General features: G+C 46.1%; 1 protein-coding gene across 2 annotated transcripts in view; it reads left to right on the plus strand.

Moving 5' to 3' along the window:
• The window catches only part of PPP4R3A (protein phosphatase 4 regulatory subunit 3A), a 116,596-nt gene that overhangs the window by 24,877 nt on the left and 71,267 nt on the right, over positions 1–20,452 (plus strand). Inside the window, exons 2-3 of one of the 2 annotated variants that reach the window (XM_063948582.1) lie at positions 18,198–18,253; positions 18,876–18,974. In XM_063948582.1, coding sequence (XP_063804652.1) covers positions 18,198–18,253; positions 18,876–18,974 — 155 coding nt within the window. Of the gene's footprint in view, positions 1–18,197; positions 18,254–18,875; positions 18,975–19,989; positions 20,073–20,452 lie in introns of those variants that run through there. The other variant, XM_063948583.1, reaches the window with a different exon arrangement.

Consider the following 20,452-nt stretch of genomic DNA (forward strand, 5'->3'; position numbering starts at 1 on the left):
GCAAGCTCCCCCCCCTCTCCATGTTCGTCGGAAGTGGGTATCGATCCCCAGATACAGGCGGTTATGTCGAGCCTATTGGAGGGAGTGCAGTCCGCGTTCAAGCAAGAACTCTCGAACGCTATAGCCGAATTTAAATCGGACCTTACAGATCTCGGTAACCGGACGGATGCACTGGAAACAAAGACGGACGATCTCTGCCGCTCCCAACACCGCATTGACAGTGAACTCGCTAGATTGCACGAGGAAATGGAGTCCCTCAAGGAGCGACAAGAGGACCAAGAAAATCGCTCGCGTAGAAATAATCTGCGCATACGTGGCGTTCCAGAAACGGTCCTCGGCCCATCACTACCAACATTCTTGAGAGAATTCTTCATACACTTGGTACCAGACCTCACAGTCGAAGAATGCCTTTGCGACAGGGCACATAGAGCACTCCGGGCAAAACCATCTCCCGCCCAACCGCCCAGGGATGTTATTGTCCGTTTCCATTATTTCCGTTCGAAGGAGAAAATCATGTCCTCCGTTCGAGACACATCGGAGATCCTGTTTAAAGGCACACAGCTGCAGATCTTTCAGGATCTTGCACCCTCCACCATCCAAAAACGGCGAGACCTCCAACCGGTCACCCGGATCCTACGACAACACCAGATCAGATACAGATGGGGATTCCCCTTCCACTTACATGTTTCGGTCAATAACTCTGTTCACTCGGTCAAGACCTTACCCCAAGGACAGGAACTGCTGGCAAAGCTAGATCTCCTCCCAACATCAGCAGTAGAAGACATGGCGGCCTCATCATCCCAACCGCCACATCCTCAGTCCCCTCTTCCCGACTGGACACGGGTGACCCGACAGCGCAATGTGGACAAGGACCCTCCCTGACCTGGGGAAACCCCCCGATGTGTATAGTGCATGAACTGTCGGTGCAACTTCTCCACGACTCGAAACGAGTGTGAACAGTGGAAGATTCGACCTCAGTTCAACTACCAGTATCGTAACTATCCTTGGTTAATGCTGTTATAAACAAGTTATAACTGTTTGAATCCCCCCCCCCCTCCTCCCTCCCTTTCTTCCAACCCCCCTCCTCCCCTTCCCTTCTTTCTCCCTCCCCAATTTTTATTTTTTTCTCTCTCTTTTTTGTTTTCATGCTTGCATTTTTGTTGTATGGACACAGTTCTCAATGTCCTATATTATATTATGTTTGCTATAAATGTAAAAAGGTCATAGCCATTCCCAGCCTTCATGGCCCGGGTGACGCTCACCCTCCCACATGGTAGCTCAGTTACCCCCCTACAATCCCTTACTGTTGTTTATAATGTTACTAACTCGATGCTTTTTCCTAGCGGCCCCTAAACGGGACCCACAACCTCAGGGATGTTTCCCCGTTTGGGGTACTTCTTCTTCTTCTTTTCTATGTTCTTTCTTTTCTCTCTTTTCTTGTGGCCTCTGCTTGACTTTCCTGCTCCTTCTCTTGCTTGGCCTGGAGGGGTGGCCTTTGCCTGGCACAAATTGTACCTCGCTGGACCATACCTGGCAATATGCCGTACTCCCCCACGTAAATAATCATGTCTCTTAAAATATTCTCGGTCAATGTAAATGGCCTGAATTCCCCTAGGAAGCGTACCGTGTTCCTGAGTGCTTGCAGACGTGAGAAAGTTGACATAGCATTCCTGCAGGAAACACATCTCACCGGTCCCCACACTCGGCTTACGGGCAAATGGTTCTCCCAGTCCTACTTTGCCTCAGCAGACTGCAAAAAACGGGGTGTGGCCATCTTAGTTCACCGTAATATCCCGTTTATTCACTCCAGGACGGTGACAGACCCAGACGGACGGTTCCTCATGGTAATGGGTACCCTCCGCTCTAAGGCTTTCACCCTGGTCTCCGTCTACGCCCCCAACCAAGACCAATCTTTGTTTTTTGATTCTCTCTCCAAACGCCTATCACGAGAAGCACAGGGAAGCATTATCATGGGTGGTGACTTTAATACCATAATAGACCCCTTGCTGGATAGATCTGGTCCTCCGCCTCATGCTTCCATGACGACCCTCCCTCGGGCTTCCCGCACACTTACCGCCACCATGAAACTCCACGGTCTCTGTGACACTTGGCGTTCCCAACACCCCCACACCAAAGATTTTACGCACTTCTCAGCTCCACATCAACACTATTCCAGGATTGACATGATCCACATCACCACTGCCCTAGTGCCACTGATCTCGGACACGGGCATTACACCACTGACTTGGACGGACCACGCTGGGGTCTACCTCCTCATAGATATATACCGCTCGCCTCATAGGAAATTTAAATGGCGTCTTGATGACTCGCTTCTACAACACCCCTCTGCACTAGAGGAAACTAGACTAGCGATTACACAATACTTCACTGAAAATATATCTCCCGATATTCCACTTAATATCCTTTCTCCTTCATCCACTAGGGGCCACTGGAGTGTAGTTACAATGGGGAGATAGTAGGTGGTATTGGTAGCTGGCACTTTAAAAATTCTCACACTGTGGCTAGCTCCTCCCCTACTATCTCCCCTCCAAGCCAGTCTTAGTTAAGTGCCCGAGGTAGCTGGTTCACTTGGGTTTAGCTGAAGAATTTTCTTCTTTTTTCTTTATTATTTTATTTTTCTTACACACACTCACAGACTGGCAGCTCTGCCACTGCCAGTCTGCACCGTGGGAGCTGCCGGCGGGGTCCCATCGCAGCTGCGTGCGGCTAGGGATGGGCCCCGGCTGAGGGAGACACTGAGCTCTCCTGAGTTGGCGGACACCGCTGCGTGCGGCGCGTGTCGCGGCCACTCCATCCAGCAGAAGATTCCGGCAGCATGGCAGCGGTGAGTATCAAAAATGGTCGGACACCGCTGCGTGCGGCTTGTGTCGGGACCACCCCACCACAGAAGATTCCGGCTGGACGCCGCTGCGTGCGGCGTGTGTCGGGGCCGATCCACCAAGAACACAGTGGTGAGTGAAGTATACTTTATTTGTGGTGGCTATGTATGTTTTTAGAGCAATGCACTGTTTATTGTTGTACAACCCACTCCAGAAGGGCTCTCTGGGGCTGTAATGTACTTTATTGTATCCTTACCTGTCCTCCTCATGGAGAAACAGACAGGATGATTGGGGGAGGCTGAGTATGTGTTTATACAACCCTGACTGAAAAACGGGTGTGTGTCATTCTGATAACCCTCCGCTCCCCCAGCTCCCCGCACCCCCCGCACAGATCCCCACTCAGCGCGACTCACAGAGCCGGCACAGGGATCCCGCTCGAGCGCAAAGCAATGTTTAAATTTGGCGCCTTGTACGGAGGGGGCGGAGCTAAGTCCCGCTCTGTAGAGCGGGCTCAGCGCTCCCTGCTCCCCGGCGGCGACTCGCGCTCTGTTCAGCGCAACACTCCCCGGCGGCGGCTAGCAGATACAGGGCTCTACTAGCGCTGTATAGCGGGCTCAGCGCTCCCCGCTCCCCGGCGGTGACTCGCGCTCTGTTCAGCGCAACACTCCCCGGCGGCGGCTAGCAGATACAGGGCTCTACTAGCGCTGTATAGCGGGCTCAGCGCTCCCCGGCGGTGACTCGCAGGCCCAGCGGAGGGTACAGCTCGCTTCCCGCTTAGTTTTGCAATAAGGCGCCATAGCCGGGGGGCGGAGCTAACTCCCGCTCTGTACAGCGGGCTCAGCATTCTCCGCTCCCCGGCCACTGTTATAGTGTAATAGGCATTTATGTGAGTTTAATGCACATGGTGCTGAGGAGAATGTGATATAGTCAGAGTGGCTCAGCACTAATCCAGTTATCCACTATATAGATTTTATCGCATAGCCCAGAGGAGTTTCACTCTGGCGGCCATTTCCTCCCTGCACAGACCTGGCTTCATATTTGCAGTGTCTCCTATAGCCCAGTGGGCTAATCTTGCATACTCAGAGACAAATACAAATAAAGTCCCAGGTATATTAACAGTTAACCCGCTTTACTCAGTGGGCTCCCAGGTCTCCCCATCACTAGGCAACAGCTCTGGGATTTGTAACTTTTCGATACTTCAGGCTGCTGAAATATAGATACATTCCTCCTGCAGTAGAGTCCTCTACCCAGCATTTCCTTACTTGCAAATCAGGGAACCTGCTCTATTACAGTAGCTGGGACTCAGCTCAATAATAATTAAAAGAATCTACTGTGCAGTATTTATTTACCTACGGTGTGTGTGTATATATACATATATAGTTATGTTTGTGCATGTGTATATATATATATAGATATATATATTTAAGTGCGTGTAGGTATGTATATAGATAAATCCATAAAATACCAGATATAGGGGATAAAACAAAACTTCTGCAATGTTTTCTAATAACATCTTGCACATAACATTTTCCCCCATCTTTCTCACAGGCTGGTCACCATTTTGAAAAGCCAGCGGAACCTCCGAGAAACATCTGGTGCACCTTAATTAGCGGTACACTAAATACAGGGCGGGGTGTTGCCTTCCCTTTATTATTCCTTGGTGTCACTAGTTACTAATGCTATTTGTAATTGTGGAATGCGTGTAAGGCATCAGACAAATAGCGCTGCGGCTCAGTACGCTAGTAGCGGCTATCTGAACAGGGGTTTGAATCCAAACAAAACTTTAAGGAGAACTCCTATAGCCTAGGGCTAAGACTCCTGTCCCACAGCGCAGCGTTGCTGGTTCAGGTCTCCGCTGCTCCAGAAAGTTTATTTTAATCGTATCGGTCACTACACATTATAGTGCAGACCTTACGTAGGGCTCTGTTTATTTAACCCACCTTTTCTCCTTTCGTTTGTCTCTCCTGGGATAGTCGAAGAATTCCCTCTTAGGTGTGAAGTATGCGGCAGAGCCATCTGCTTCGCCCTCCACGCACCTGCACACCCCTGTTTGATCAATGATGCAGGTAATGTCACTATTAACCAGACAATAGCTCATCAGGTAAGCCCTTGGACTTTGGTTTCCAAGGTCACAGGATCAAATCACAGCGGGACCAAACACACCTTTCCAAAAAGAAACTTTGCTAACATTCCATGCATTACTGATGTCTGTTTTCTGTGGATCTGAACCAGTGTCTCAGAATATACAGGTACATAATACAGCAGTTCATCTGATACTGCAGGTAAAGGAGGAGGACACGTCAAGTCCATCAGGGTTCCACGCCATTGACGAAAATGACAGCGACTGGTTCAGTTTCGGATGAGCTGGGCAGGCTCCGGTAGGCGGCCGACAGACACCCGAATACACAATATCAGGTATCAAACAAGGTTTGTTTTCCTATCTTTTCCCCGCAGATGGCAGGAGATGGTATCAGAACCTCTCTAGGGTATACACCTCGGTGTATCGCCGGTCCATCAAGCCGCCGTTTTCCTGAGGCAACCTTGCTCAGGGATCCATCGACATATGCGGCAGCATGGTTCTACCGTGTCCGGAGCAGGTAGGTTGGGGAACAATTGTCCTCTAGGTTGCAGGATGCTTCGCATCAGGATCAATTGATACTTTGATACAGGTCAGAATCACGATTCTGCTTTATGTTCCTTGGAGGTCTCCATGTCTACAGACTCGGACCCTGCATCTTCGCTTGGGCTGTCTTAACCCGACGACCTCTGGGGCTGCGACAGTGACAAGTAAACATGAAATCCTACGGGGCAGATGGTTCTGGGGAAGGAACTTTCTGCAGGATTTCTTGAACCAATGGAGGTAGGTCCACTTTGATTTCTCCTACTACTGCCCCAGCTCCAAGACAGACCTTTACTGGTCTTCCCTTTAGATTTTTTCGTGCCCTTTCAGGTTTTTGACTCCACACGGGTGATATCTTCGTCGCCAGGGGTTCTCAGGGTAAAAAGGCTGAAGCAGAGGTTCAACATCCTCAGTCCAGTCTGATTTTATGTCATCCTATACACCCATTACACCTGCAGGGTCCCAGGGTAGGCGCAGGTCGATGGGAGAAGGCTTGGGCGGTTACAACCGTCTCAGGAGTCCCTCGGCATGGGTCGGCTGATTTACGATGACAAGAGAGTCATACTGCAGGCTGCGCTCCATAGGTTTCTAACCGCAAAGGGTGTTGATCCCTGTTTTTCACATATCATTTGAATTAGGACAGTTCTCAGGCCTTTGTTTTCTTTTCACGTTCCGAAGCCAAGTGGCTCGGACAGGCCTATTCTGGCCTTACAATCCTTTTAGTCTGTGATTGCTAGTTTAAACAAGAAAGGGAGTTTTACGTGTCCCTTGTCTTCAGAGATGCCTGTTTACTGATTTCCGTTGGACAGGCTTTTTCTCAGATTCCCCCTTAACAGGATTCTCATTTTCACTGTAAGTCCTTTACTCCTCTCTCTTCCGCTCCCACAGAGTTTAGGAAGATAACAGAATAACTCTTTTTCAAGGGCAGTGGGTGACGTTGGTTCCCTAATGGGACAATTTACTGCTACTATCCCACTCTGTACATTAGGTGGCTTCTGAATATCCGGAGGATCCACGAGCTTCTGATTCGACACAGATCCAATTTATGCTCCGCATAGACGTTTCTCAACAGGGTCCGTCAGAGGTTTTTTCATTCCTCGGCACCAGAGACTCTATTTCTTCAGTCAAGTTGCGACGTAATGAGTGGTCGCCTCCATTCCTCTCGGAGCGGGGGACAACAATCTTGTTTCCAGATCAAGCCACCAGGTCAGACTCCTGGGTGAGGGAACATGCCCCGGAGTTTTGTCAGCTGGTCCGCTGTGGGCGGAGATTTCGGATCGACCTCAGGGCGTTCTGACTGACTCTTTAACCCTTTATTACTCTCGGACGGCAGTAGCCGTGGAGGCCCTCAGGGCTCCGGGGAGTTTTCTGGTTATTCTATCCTGCCTCCTTTTCTATTTCTACTTCAGGTTCAGTAACACAGGAGGGGATTATGCGTGCTAGTCCTCTCGGTGGCGCTGGTTGGGCCACGCATGACTTGAAGATACAGATACGCCTGTTGTCAGTAGAGGAGCCTTGGCTCCTACCTCGACTGGACTGTCTACTTCAACAGGCTCCTTTTTTCTCCTTGTTCAATTTTACACTGGTTTCGGTTACCCGTGTGACTGTTCACGAGACCTCAGAAGGGAGGAGTTCCCTAGTTCGGTTAGGCCTACTGGGCTCCGATTTCAGAAGTCTATTACCTCTTCTCGCTTTTGCCACTTTGGGAAAACTTTATGGAACATAATGAAGATAAAAGGGGTTTTTCCCCCTTCTTCCAGTTACCATTCATCTTTGGTTTCTCTGGGAGGTTTTTTGCTCCGCTGCGCTTCAAACCACAGTGACCGGAATTTTAGGTCTCTGCCTTTTTCGCTTTTCTTCCAAATGAGATTAGCCTAGCGGCCGTAAGTTCGGCCTCTTGTTCAGGGAGTACTCTATTGGCAACTCCCCGGGCTCGGCTTCGGCCTCAGCGGTCGTTTCTTCCAGAGGGGAGGTCCATTTTTCATATAAATCTGACACTAGTGGTTTTCAATCCTCTCTGAATGTTGTCAGGGCTCGTCAACTCTCTCTACAGAGGTCTCAGGCTATTCGATGAAGTGTTTTTTCTTCTTTGCTCTGGACGATGCTCCCGTACTAAATAGCCGGGGTCCCAGCATATGCTGGACAGTTGGATACATCTGATCATCAGACAGTCTTCTTGGCGGTTACTAGGGAGCCTCCGTTTTCCATTTCAGCGCGCTTTACGCGCATTGTAAGACCTTCGTGGGCAGCCGCCCGCGGGGTCTCCATGAATATTTTGTCGGGCGGCTACTTGGTCAAACCGACATTCGTTTTGTCAAATTCTACAAGTTTGACACTTTTACGGCCTCTGCATCACTGTTTGGCCGAGCAGTTTTTACAGGACTCTCAGCGCTTTCCCACCCGTTTTTGGGAGCTCTGGGACGTCCCCATTGTAACTACACTCCAGTGGCCCCTAGTGGATGAAGGAGAAATCAGGATTTTGGTACTTACCGATAAATCCCTTTCTCCGATTCCACAGGGGCCACTGGACGCCCGCCCAGCGCTGTTTCTCCTGATTTTTGTTTGATTAACGATTGCAGATCACCATATGACTGCTTGTTGGGTTCAGGCTAGCCTGGTTTTTTGTCAGGTTCTGTTCCAGGTTTAGTTTGTGTTCGCCTGGTTTACAGGGCGTCGTTAACCTCCTCTACCTTACGGTTTGTTTATTACAGCTCTCCTCGGGCACAGTTTAACGTAGACTGGCTTGGAGGGGAGATAGTAGGGGAGGAGCTAGCCACAGTGTGAGAATTTTTAAAGTGCCAGCTACCAATACCACCTACTATCTCCCCATTGTAACTACACTCCAGTGGCCCCTGTGGAATCGGAGAAAGGGATTTATCGGTAAGTACCAAAATCCTGATTTGGGAAGCCCACAAAGCCACGATTCGCGGTACCTTATTAGCAAAATCGTCGGCAATCAAGAAAAAAGCCGCACAGGAAATAGCCTCCCTCGAATCAGAAATAGCCACCTTACTACCCAAACACAAAGCATCCCCCGACCCCTCTTTACTCACCCAGATAGACTCCCTCCGAGGACAACTCAACACTCTCCTATCCACCCGCGCGGCAACAATTCTTCGGAAGTTGCAACAACGCTTTTACGACAAAATGGATAAAATAGATACCCTACTAGCCAACAAACTACGTCGTAAGCAAGCGTTGGGTGCAATAGATAAACTGTACTCGCCACAAAGGGGAACCTATACATATGACCCTGAATTGATGGCTGAAGATTTCCGCCTGTTTTATAGCTCCCTCTATAACTTACCTGACTCGCCCCTGCTGTCTCCTGACGGATCCGGGGGAGTGCGCTCATATTTATCCGATACCCCCCTCCCAACCCTATCCGACAATCAATTGGAAGCCCTAAATAGTCGAATCTCGGAGGAGGAGACAATAGCTGCCATACGATCGATGCGCTCGTCGGCTGCCCCGGGTCCGGACGGTTTCACAGCCCAATATTATAAACTCTTCGCGAAGGAACTGGCCCCACACCTAGCCTCCCTATTTAACGGTATCCTCGAGGGAGCCTCCTTCCTGCCGGAGACGACTCGGGCCGATATAGTGGTAATACCAAAGCCTGACAAAGATCCGACTAGCTGCTTAAATTACAGACCAATCTCATTATTGAATGTTGACTTGAAAATATACGCGAAAATACTAGCTAACCGTCTGGGTCCCCTGATGCCCGGCCTGGTCCACCCGGATCAGGTCGGCTTCATTCCTGGACGCCAGGCGTCCGACAACACTAGAAGGGCAATAGATCTAATATACTCAATCCAAAAACGGAAACCTCCCTCTCTCATTTTGGCTCTTGACGCGGAGAAGGCCTTCGACCGCATATCGTGGTCTTTTGCCTTTGCAGTCCTTGACAAAATGGGATTCTCCGGAAACTTTCTAGAGGGAATTAAAGCACTCTACCACTCTCCGTCGGCCCAGGTTATGGTTAACGGTGTCTCCTCCTCCAGTTTCGGGATCACCAATGGTACCAGGCAGGGATGCCCCCTCTCCCCTTTAATCTTTGCCCTAGTCATGGAGCCCCTAGCAGCAAGGATCCGGAATAACAGTGCTATCCATGGAATATCCACAGGCCTATCTGAACACAAGATAGCGCTATATGCCGACGACGTCCTGATCTCCCTCACTGACCCAGCCCAATCTCTCCCCGCGCTTTTATCTGAGATTAGCTCATACTCACAGCTCTCAGGTTATAAAATAAACGTGAGCAAAACAGAGGTCCTTAACTTTTATATCCCGGCAGCTCTCAAACAAGAACTTCAAACTATTCTCCCCTGTAACTGGCAAACCAAGAAAATTAAATACCTTGGTGTGTACTTGACCCACCATCACCACCAACTTTTCCAAGCAAATTATCCCCGTTTATTACAGACAATTAAGGAGGACTTGGTGGACTGGTCCAGTTATTTTATATCATGGATAGGCAGAATTAACTCTGTCAAGATGAGCGTGCTCCCCCGACTCCTGTACTTATTTCAGACCCTCCCGATCTACGTCCCTACCTACGTCTTCAAGACCCTACAACGCCAATCTTCCCTCTTTATTTGGAATCACAAACGCCCTCGAGTCAGACTTAAACTGCTTCAACGCCCCTCCAGAGGCGGCGGTCTGGGTATCCCGGATTTTAAGAAATACTTTTATGCCGCGCAACTCGCTCAATGTGCACAATGGTGCAACGAAGGCGGGACGCGGAAGGTCTGGGTGGGGATAGAGGCGGAGGAGACGGGCCTAGCTACACTATCCTCCCTACTGTGGCTTCACCGGAACCAGCGTCCCCGTGCGGCCCTATTGCACCCTGTAGTAAGTCGCTCCCTGGCAACATGGGACCTGACAAATAGACGGTTCAGTTTGGCCCCATACCCATCCCCGCTAATTCCGTTATTTAACAACCCAGCCTTCCCACCAGGTATGAGCAGAGCCACGCACACATCTTGGCGCATGAGTGGTATTTTCTATGTTAATGATATCACCTCCACAGCTACGTTCCCACAATTCGCAGATATCCGTGAAGGAACAGTAATCCCCTCATCGGACTTCTTCCGCTATCTACAAATTAGACATTTCCACTCCACCATCACCACCACCCTTCTCCACAGACATTTATCCCCCTTTGAACACATTAGCTGGAAACGCACCAACACTAAAGGCCTCATATCAGACATCTACACCCTCCTGGACGACCTCCCCACAACATCCCGGGCCCCTCATGAAGTGGCATGGGAAAAGGAATTGGGATTCACTATAGACAATGAGGACTGGGTAGATATATGGGACAATGCGGCTTCCAGCTCCATATGTGTAAGAATTAAAGAAAATATTTATAAATTACTCTACCGATGGTACTATGTCCCGTCCCGTCTACATACTATGTTCCCCGATACTCCAGATAGATGCTGGAGGGGCTGTACGGACATCGGTTCATTCTTACACATATGGTGGGCCTGCCCTAAAATCTACACAATATGGGGTGAACTCATCACCATGCTTTCGCGTTTATTCGACACCTCCATCCCCTCCGACCCCCAATACTTTTTGCTCCCCATGACTCTTCCTACCCTCAACAGACATCAAAACAAACTATTCCGACATATAGTCTCGGCAATGACATGCCAAATTGCCACAGACTGGAAGAGCCCGACCCCCTCACCAATACAGGGGATAATTTCTCGGATATGGTATGTCCACAAAATGGAATACATGACCGCAGTTATTCGCAATACTGCGAAGCAATTCGATAAAGTATGGTCCCCATGGCTAAACCTACAACAGGCTTCCTCCCCATTCATAATCTGACACGGCATGCCAAGGTCCTATCCACCTCTTGCCCCCGAAGGCTACCCCTCCACCTCTTTGCCCTCTCTCTACTCCCCCCCCCCCTCTTTTCTTCAACCGGAGGTGCCCAGCCTCCTATGCTTTTCTGTCCCCTTCTGATCGCTCTCCGAGCACTCTCTTTTTTTCATTTCCTTTGCTGACTCTCTTGACGGAAGGCCACTCCGTTGCCGAGAGTTTCCCACTTTTTATGCTCTAACTTGAATCTCTAAACACGGGAAAACACAAAAACAAAAAAAAAAGGATCCATGCTGTTGTAGCAACAATTTACTGTACCTACATTTGTATTTTAAGCACCCAAAATGTTCGGGTGCTCTGTTATGTTATCATTGTACCTATTTCATGATCCACTCAATAAAATGTGTTTAAAAAAAAAAAAAAAAAAAGTTTTGCCCCCTTTATCTACTGACTGGGCCATTTTTCCTCGGCTTCTGCCTTTGCACGTCTGATCACTTTCATAGCATCCTTCCGTCTGTCAAGATACACCTCTTTGTCATTATTATTTTGAGTCTGTTTGTATTTCCTAAAAGCCATCTTTTTTGCTTTCACACTAGTTGATACTTCTTTTGTGAACCACACTGGCTTCCTTTTCCTGGTGCTTTTCCTAACTCTTTTGATACAAAGATCAGTTGCACTTAGTATTGCACTTTTCAGTTTTTCCCACCTCTCCTGCACTCCTTCCAAGTTCCACCAGTCCGCCAATGAATCACTTAAACATCTCCCCATTTTTGCAAAATCAGCATTTCTAAAATCCAACACCTTTTGTTTTTGTGTGACAGGAGTTGGATCCTGTCTTTATACTAAACCATACTGCTTGATGATCACTGGATCCCAGGTGCTCCCCCACATATATGTCGGATATCCTATCACCATTTGTAAGAATTAAATCTAATATTGAATCTTTGCGAGTGGGCTCCGTCACCAATTGCTTGAGAGATGCTCCCTGTAAGGAATGTAGAAATGTGCTTCTTGTAGCTGAATTTGCAAAAGACCCCTCCCAATTTACATCCGGTAAATTAAAGTCTCCCATGATTATGACTTCTCCCTTTAAAGCCATTTTAGTGATGTCCAACAATAGGTTTCTGTCCAAATCCTGCCCCTGGCCTGGTGGTCTATAGATCACCCCAATGCGAATAACATCCTTCTCCCTGATTTCTATGGTGACCCAAAGGGCCTCAGTTTTGTCTTCAATATTTTGTATTAAAGTAGCGTTTATGCTTTTTTTCCCCACATACATTGCTACCCCTCCTATTCTTCCTATTCTATCCTTCCTAAATAAATTGTATCCTGGTATAGCTATGTCCCAGTCATGATTTTCATTGCACCATGACTCTGTAATTGCCACAAAATCCAGGTTATCCCTTGTCATTATTGCAATTAGCTCTGGAATCTTGTCTCCTAAACTCCTAGCATTTGCACACATAGCTTTAAGAATTTTGTCTGTGCATTTGTTATTAGTAGCCATGTTCAGACTGTACAAAATAAATGACAAGTTTAAAGTTGAAATTACCTGTTTGGGGATGTTGCTCAGTGTTTGATATATATATATATATATCTGTGTGTGTATACATGTGTAGGTGTGTGTGTATACATGTGTATCTGTGTGTGTATGTATACATGTGTATCTGTGTGTGTGTATGTATACATTGTGTAGGTGTGTGTATACACGTGTAGGTGTGTGTATGTATACATTGTGTAGGTGTATGTATACATGTGTATCTGTGTGTGTGTATACATGTGTATCTGCGTGTGTATGTATACATTGTGTAGGTGTGTGTATACATGTGTATCTGTGTGTGTATACACGTGTAGGTGTGTGTATGTATACATGTGTATCTGTGTGTATACATTGTATAGGTGTGTGTGTGTGTATACATTGTGTAGGTGCGAATACATTGTGTATCTGTGTGTGTGCATCTGTGTGTATGTATACATTGTGTAGGTGTGTGTATACATGTGTATCTGTGTGTATACACGTGTAGGTGTGTTTATGTATACATGTGTATCTGTGTGTATGTATACATTGTGTAGGTATGTGTATCTGTGTGTGTATGTATACATTGTGTAGGTATGTATATACATGTGTATCTGTGTGTGTGTGTATGTATACATTGTGTAGGTGTGTGTGTGTGTATACATGTGTATCTGTGTATGTATACATTTTGTAGGTGTGTGTATACATTGTGTAGGTGTGTGTATACATGTGTATCTGTGTGTATGCATGTGTAGGTGTGTGTACATTGTGTATCTGTGTGTATACATTGTGTGTACATGTGTATCTCTGTGTGTATACATGTGTGTGTGTGTGTGTGTGTGTGTGTACATGTGTATCTGTGTATGTATACATGTGTATCTGTGTATGTATACATGTGTATCTGTGTGTATGTATACATGTGTATCTGTGCGTGTATGTATACATGTGTAGGTGCCTGTATATATACATGTGTATCTCTCTGTGTGTGTGTGTATACATGTGTATCTGTGTGTGTCCATACATGTGTAGGTGTGTATGCATACATTGTGTATCTGTGTGTGTATGTATACATTGTGTAGGTGTGTATGTATACGTGTGTGTATACATTGTGTATCTGTGTGTATGTATACATGTGTATCTGTGTGTATGTATACAGTGTAGGTGTGTGTATACATTGTGTATCTGTGCGTATGTGTATCTCTGTGTGTATCTGTGTGTGTCCATACATTGTGTATCTGTGTATACGTGTGTGTGTATACATTGTGTATCTGTGTGTATGGTTACAGTGTAGGTGTGTGTATACATTGTGTATCTGTGTGTGTGTATGTTTACGGTGTAGGTGTGTGTATACATTGTGTATCTGTGTGTATGTATACATGTGTATCTGTGTGTATACATTGTGTAGGTGTGACTATACATGTGTATCTGTGTATGTATACATGTGTATCTGTGTGTGTGTATACATGTGTACCTGTGTGTGTGTGTGTGTGTATATACATGTGTATGTATACGTGTTTGTGTCTGTGTATGTATACATGTGTAGATGTGTATCTATACATGTGTATCTGTGTGTAGGTGTGTATGTAGCCATGTGTAGGTGTGTATCTGCGTGTATGTATACATGTGTAGGGGTGTGTGTATGTATGCATGTGTGTGAGTAGGGGTATCTGTGTGTGTGTGTGTGTATACATGTGTAGGGGTGTGTGTATGTATACATGTGTAGGTATGTGTGTATACATGTGTAGGTGCGTATGCATGCTTGTGTGTGTGTGTGTGTGTATGTATATATATATATATATATATATATATATATATATACATACACACACACACGTGTAGGTATGTATACATGTGTAGGTGTGTGTGTATGCATGTGTGTGAGTAGGTGTATCTATGTATGTATACATGTGTAGGTGTGTGTATGTGTACATACATACGTAGCTATTTGTGTGATGTAGGTGTATCTGTGTGTGATGTAGGTATGTGTTTAGGTGTGTGTGTGATGTAGGTATGTGTTTAGGGGTGTGTGTGTTTGTAGGTATGTGTTTAGGTGTATATGTGTGTGTGATGCAGGTATGTGTTTAGGTGTATCTGTGTGTGAAGTAGGTATGTGTGTCTGTGTGTGATGTAGTTAATAGTTTAGGTGTGTGTGTGTGTGTGTGTGTGTGTGTGATATGTAGGTAGGTGTATATGTGTGTATGTATGATGTAGGTACAGTATGTTATTATGTGTATCTGTGTGTGTGATGTAGTTATGTGTTTAGGTGTGTATGTGTTTAGGTGTGAGTAGGTGTATCTATGTATGTATACGTGTGTGTGATGTATGTAGGTATGTGATTAGGTGAATTTGCATGTGTGTGATGTAGGTATGTGTTTAGGTGTATCTGTGTGTGTTATGTAGGTATGTGTTTAGGTGTATCTGTGTGTAGGTGTATCTATGTGTGTGTTGTAGTTAATAGTTTAGGTGTGTGTGTGATATAGGTATGTGTTTAGTTGTATGTGTTTAGGTGTGTAGGTGTTTCTGTGTGTGTGAAGTAGGTATGTGTGTAGGTGTATCTATGTGTGTTATAGTTAATAGTTTAGGTGTGTGTGATGTAGGTATGTGTTTACGTGTGCGTGTGATGTAGGTATGTGTTTAGGTGTATCTGTGTGTGTGATGTAGGTATGTGTTTAGGTGTATCTGTGTGTGTGATGTAGGTATGTGTTTACGTGTATCTGTGTGTGTGATGTAGGTATGTGTTTAGGTGTATCTGTGTGTGTGATGTAGGTATGTGTTTAGGTGTATCTGTGTGTGTGATGTAGGTATGTGTTTAGGTGTATCTGTGTGTGTGATGTAGGTATGTGTTTAGGTGTATCTGTGTGTGTGATGTAGGTATGTGTTTAGGTGTATCTGTGTGTGTGATGTAGGTATGTGTTTAGGTGTATCTGTGTGTGTGATGTAGGTATGTGTTTAGGTGTATCTGTGTGTGTGATGTAGGTATGTGTTTAGGTGTATCTGTGTGTGTGATGTAGGTATGTGTTTAGGTGTATCTGTGTGTGTGATGTAGGTATGTGTTTAGGTGTATCTGTGTGTGTGATGTAGGTATGTGTTTAGGTGTATCTGTGTGTGTGATGTAGGTATGTGTTTAGGTGTATCTGTGTGTGTGATGTAGGTATGTGTTTAGGTGTATCTATGTGTGTGATGTAGGTATGTGTTTAGGTGTATCTATGTGTGTGATGTAGGTATGTGTTTAGGTGTATCTATGTGTGTGATGTAGGTATGTGTTTAGGTGTATCTGTGTGTGTGATGTAGGTATGTGTTTAGGTGTATCTGTGTGTGTGATGTAGGTATGTGTTTAGGTGTATCTGTGTGTGTGATGTAGGTATGTGTTTAGGTGTATCTGTGTGTGTGATGTAGGTATGTGTTTAGGTGTATCTATGTGTGTGATGTAGGTATGTGTTTAGGTGTATCTATGTGTGTGATGTAGGTATGTGTTTAGGTGTATCTGTGTGTGTGATGTAGGTATGTGTTTAGTGTATCTGTGTGTGTGATGTAGGTATGTGTTTAGGTGTATCTGTGTGTGTGATGTAGGTATGTGTTTAGGTGTATCTGTGTGTGTGATGTAGGTATGTGTTTAGGTGTATCTGTGTGTGCCCCCCGAACTCTGGTCCCCTGCCTCTGCCTAGAGGGAACACTAGCAATGTGGATGACTTATTATTTATTAACAGTTTCTTATTCTATTGCGTTTTACAATTGGAAACAGTGATAACAAAACAATTGCAAACAACAGTGAAAAAACAAGACAATGACATCAGTGATACACTGTCACTGCCTACCTGGTGCACTGTACTGCCCTGTATACTGTGTGATAGGTCATTATAGAGGAACAATGTGTCATCTACAGTAAATCCAAAAGATCTAATCATTAGGGGCGATAAACTGCAGACACATAGCGGGTTCTATACATCCAGCAGCCGAGCAGTTCTCATATGGGGAATATACAGACATGTCCTCGTACACCTTTGCTGCAGTCACACCAAACAGCCCCTCCTGGCACGCCAGATCACGTGACAATCTTCTAGTGTTGAGTGTATTTTGTTGCTTAAAATGCATCTTAGTCGCAACACAATGCGAATAAGACTCATAAGCTGACTCTGCTGAGGAAACTGATATGACACATACCTATATTCTGCGTGCGGCTGTGTCTGCATACGAAATGCTGCATTACAGTGTTCTCCTGGAAAAAGCATGCATATTGTATGCAGATACAGCCGCAATCACACACAATAGAGGCATGCAGCATATCCTTTTACTCAGCGGAGTCTGCTCGTGTGTCTTATTCACGTTGTAATACCAATAATACGCATTTTCAGCAACAAAAACCGCCTGACGCTAATGGAGTTGTTCCGGACTGTCGGCTCGCCCACACCAGGCATCTCCCGCTGCATGGCGTATTGAGGCTATGGGGGGTACTCAATTAGCGTCAAAATTGCGTCAATTTAGCGCAATTGCAGTTTTCGCCATTTCCACCTTTTTTTTTTTTTTTTTTTTTTGCCACATAAACGGACTGTCTGCAGATATGCGCGCTCCCGCAATTCACCCTATTCATATGCAAATTTGCAAATAACAGGATTGCCGAGAAAATTGGTGCCGAAAGTTAAAAATGGATAAACCTTAAACTAACAACGAATAACAGTATAAAAGTTTATTATTGGTTATAATAAACATATTTCTGCTACGTAAATTGGGTCAGATGGCTGTTTTATGCATTTATTTATTTTTAAAAGTGTAAAAAAAATTATATAAAGCCATTTTTTTCCCAGCAGAATAAGTGCTAAAATGTAATTTGTGGTGCATAAAAAAATATGTATAAATATATATTTAGGTCATATTAGGGGACTTTTTAAAAAAGTGGGAACAGACTGATTACTCCCATCTGCAACACTTGTCCCACTCATAAAGTACCCCAATATACTTGTCCTATACCTTGTGCCCCAATTTCCATCATTTTGCACTTTTTCACCCCAAAAAATGACATTATTGTTGGCCAATTATAAATAATTAAAAACATCTAAGCGCCTAGGGGGATTGTCCCAAGGGTTCAGAACCAAATCCCGACATTTTTATGCTGTGGATCGCTGTCCAGTCATTATTCTGCCAGTCGCAATGTACCGCACCTGCTGTGGATCGCTGTCAGGCATTATTCCGCCAGTCGCAATGTACCTCACCTGCGGTGATTGCGCATTGAGTCTAACAGGAACCCCCCCTGGAATCGGTGACTCTGGTGCAGAACGGGGATTTTCTGGTACCCATAGGGTGTGCAGCTAAGGAGGATTTAGTGCGTCACTGGGGTCATGCGGTCGCTGCTGTATGTCATCTGTTTCTCTGTTCCTTTCAGGCTCACTGCTGCTGGAATCCAAAATTAACCCCAACACGGCTTACCAGAAACAACAGGTAAATATTCCGCTATCCAACTTTATCCCCTCAACAGCGAAACACGTTTGTGTTTAAGTTTTATTTTTTTATATTTTTTCCTTTTAATTTATTATTCCACTAAACCAAATTTTAGTCTGCCCCAACCTTTCTCTAATGGGCAAAACCATGTGCACTGCATGTGGGGCAGATGTAACATGTGCAGAGAGAGTTAGATTTGGGTGTGGTGTTTTCAATCTGCAATCTAAATTGCAGTGTAAAAATAAAGCAGCCAGTATTTACCCTGCACAGAAATAAAATAACCCACCCAAATCTAACTCTCTCTGCACATGTTACATCTGCCCCACCTGCAGTGCAGCATGGTATTGCCCATAAGAGAGAGAGATTTTGCTTTTGTGATCCATGCTGAATTAGGCCGGGAGTGGGTTATGAGGACACCATCTTTGTTATCCAGCCCCCGGATCCGCTGTAGACAACGCCCTACATTTAAAGACTCTTGCATTTACACATGCCCACTGAAACCCTAGCGATTTATAGCGGGGAGTAACGTATAGCAGTCTCGGACATTGCGCCCTGTAATTCTGCTCTGTGACGGGTTATGTGTGTGTGGTACTGATTTATCTCCTTGCTGTATTCTCCGTAGGACACTTTGATAGTGTGGTCAGAAGCGGAGAACTATGACCTGGCTCTGAGTTTTCAGGAGAAAGCTGGTTGTGATGAGATCTGGGAGAAGATCTGTCAGGTATGGGATGTGATGGTTCTGTGTCCTGCAAGAATGGCTTGTGTGCAATATCCCAATATAAGCATACCAGCCCGACAGAATGACATAACAATAATGGCAGCACACACTTGCATTGCTCCGCGGGCGCCATCTAGTGGCCACCAGTGTGTAACACACGTGAATTCCCCCCCATAGAAGTGAGGAGCAGCGTTAGCCTTTTATTATATAGGATATTACAGTTCAGGAGTCAGTTCCCTTCATATTCTATCTATCTATCTATCTGTCTATCTATCTATCTATCTATCTCGATTGCACACACCTCCCCAACAGTTCCTGCTGCAGCAGTGGAGACCAGACCGATCATAAGAAAGGGGTAAGTATACCATGGAGGGGAAAGTGGGGGCTGTGGTGCCCCAGAATATACCAGGGCTATCTTACTAGTTTATACAGTAATTCTACAATGCATCCCCCCTGTGTCAGACGTGCTCAGGTTTGGGGGGGGTGGAGGGGACAACCCTCAGGTGATGACATAACTGATACTGTTGGGAGGGGTCAGAGCTCAGACCAACCGCCAGTAACTGTAATGTAGCTTTGTGCATGTAGGCGTGCGTGTGTGTATAATATATATATATATATATATATATATATATTTCTCTGACGTCCTAAGTGGATGCTGGGGACTCCGAAAGGACCATGGGGAATAGCGGTTCCGCAGGAGACTGGGCACAAAGTAAAAGCTTTAGGACTAGCTGGTGTGCACTGGCTCCTCCCCCTATGACCCTCCTCCAAGCCTCAGTTAGATTTTGTGCCCGAACGAGAAGGGTGCAATCTAGGTGGCTCTCCTGAGCTGCTTAGAGTAAAAGTTTAAATAGGTTTTTTATTTTCAGTGAGACCTGCTGGCAACAGGCTCACTGCATCGAGGGACTTAGGGGAGAGAAACGAACTCACCTGCGTGCAGAGTGGATTGGGCTTCTTAGGCTACTGGACATTAGCTCCAGAGGGACGATCACAGGCCCAGCCATGGATGGGTCCCGGAGCCGCGCCGCCGGCCCCCTTACAGATGCTGAAGCAAGAAGAGGTCCATAAATCGGCGGCAGAAGACTTTCCTGTCTTCATAAGGTAGCGCACAGCACTGCAGCTGTGCGCCATTGCTCTCAGCACACTTCACACTCCGGTCACTGAGGGTGCAGGGCGCTGGGGGGGGGCGTCCTGGGAAGCAATGAATTTACCTTAGTTGGCGAAAAATACATCACATATAGCTCCTGGGCTATATGGATGTATTTAACCCCTGCCAGTTTTCCAGTAAAAAGCGGGAGAAGAGCCCGCCGTGAAGGGGGCGGGGCCTATCTCCTCAGCACACAGCGCCATTTTTCCCACACAGCTCCGCTGGTAGGAAGGCTCCCAGAATCTCCCCTGCATCCTGCAACTACAGAAACAGGGTAAAAAAGAGAGGGGGGCACTTATTTGGCAAAATAACAGATATAAGCAGCTATAAGGGA

This window comes from Pseudophryne corroboree, chromosome 12 (genome assembly GCF_028390025.1).
Source record: "Pseudophryne corroboree isolate aPseCor3 chromosome 12, aPseCor3.hap2, whole genome shotgun sequence".
Taxonomy (NCBI): domain Eukaryota; kingdom Metazoa; phylum Chordata; class Amphibia; order Anura; family Myobatrachidae; genus Pseudophryne; species Pseudophryne corroboree.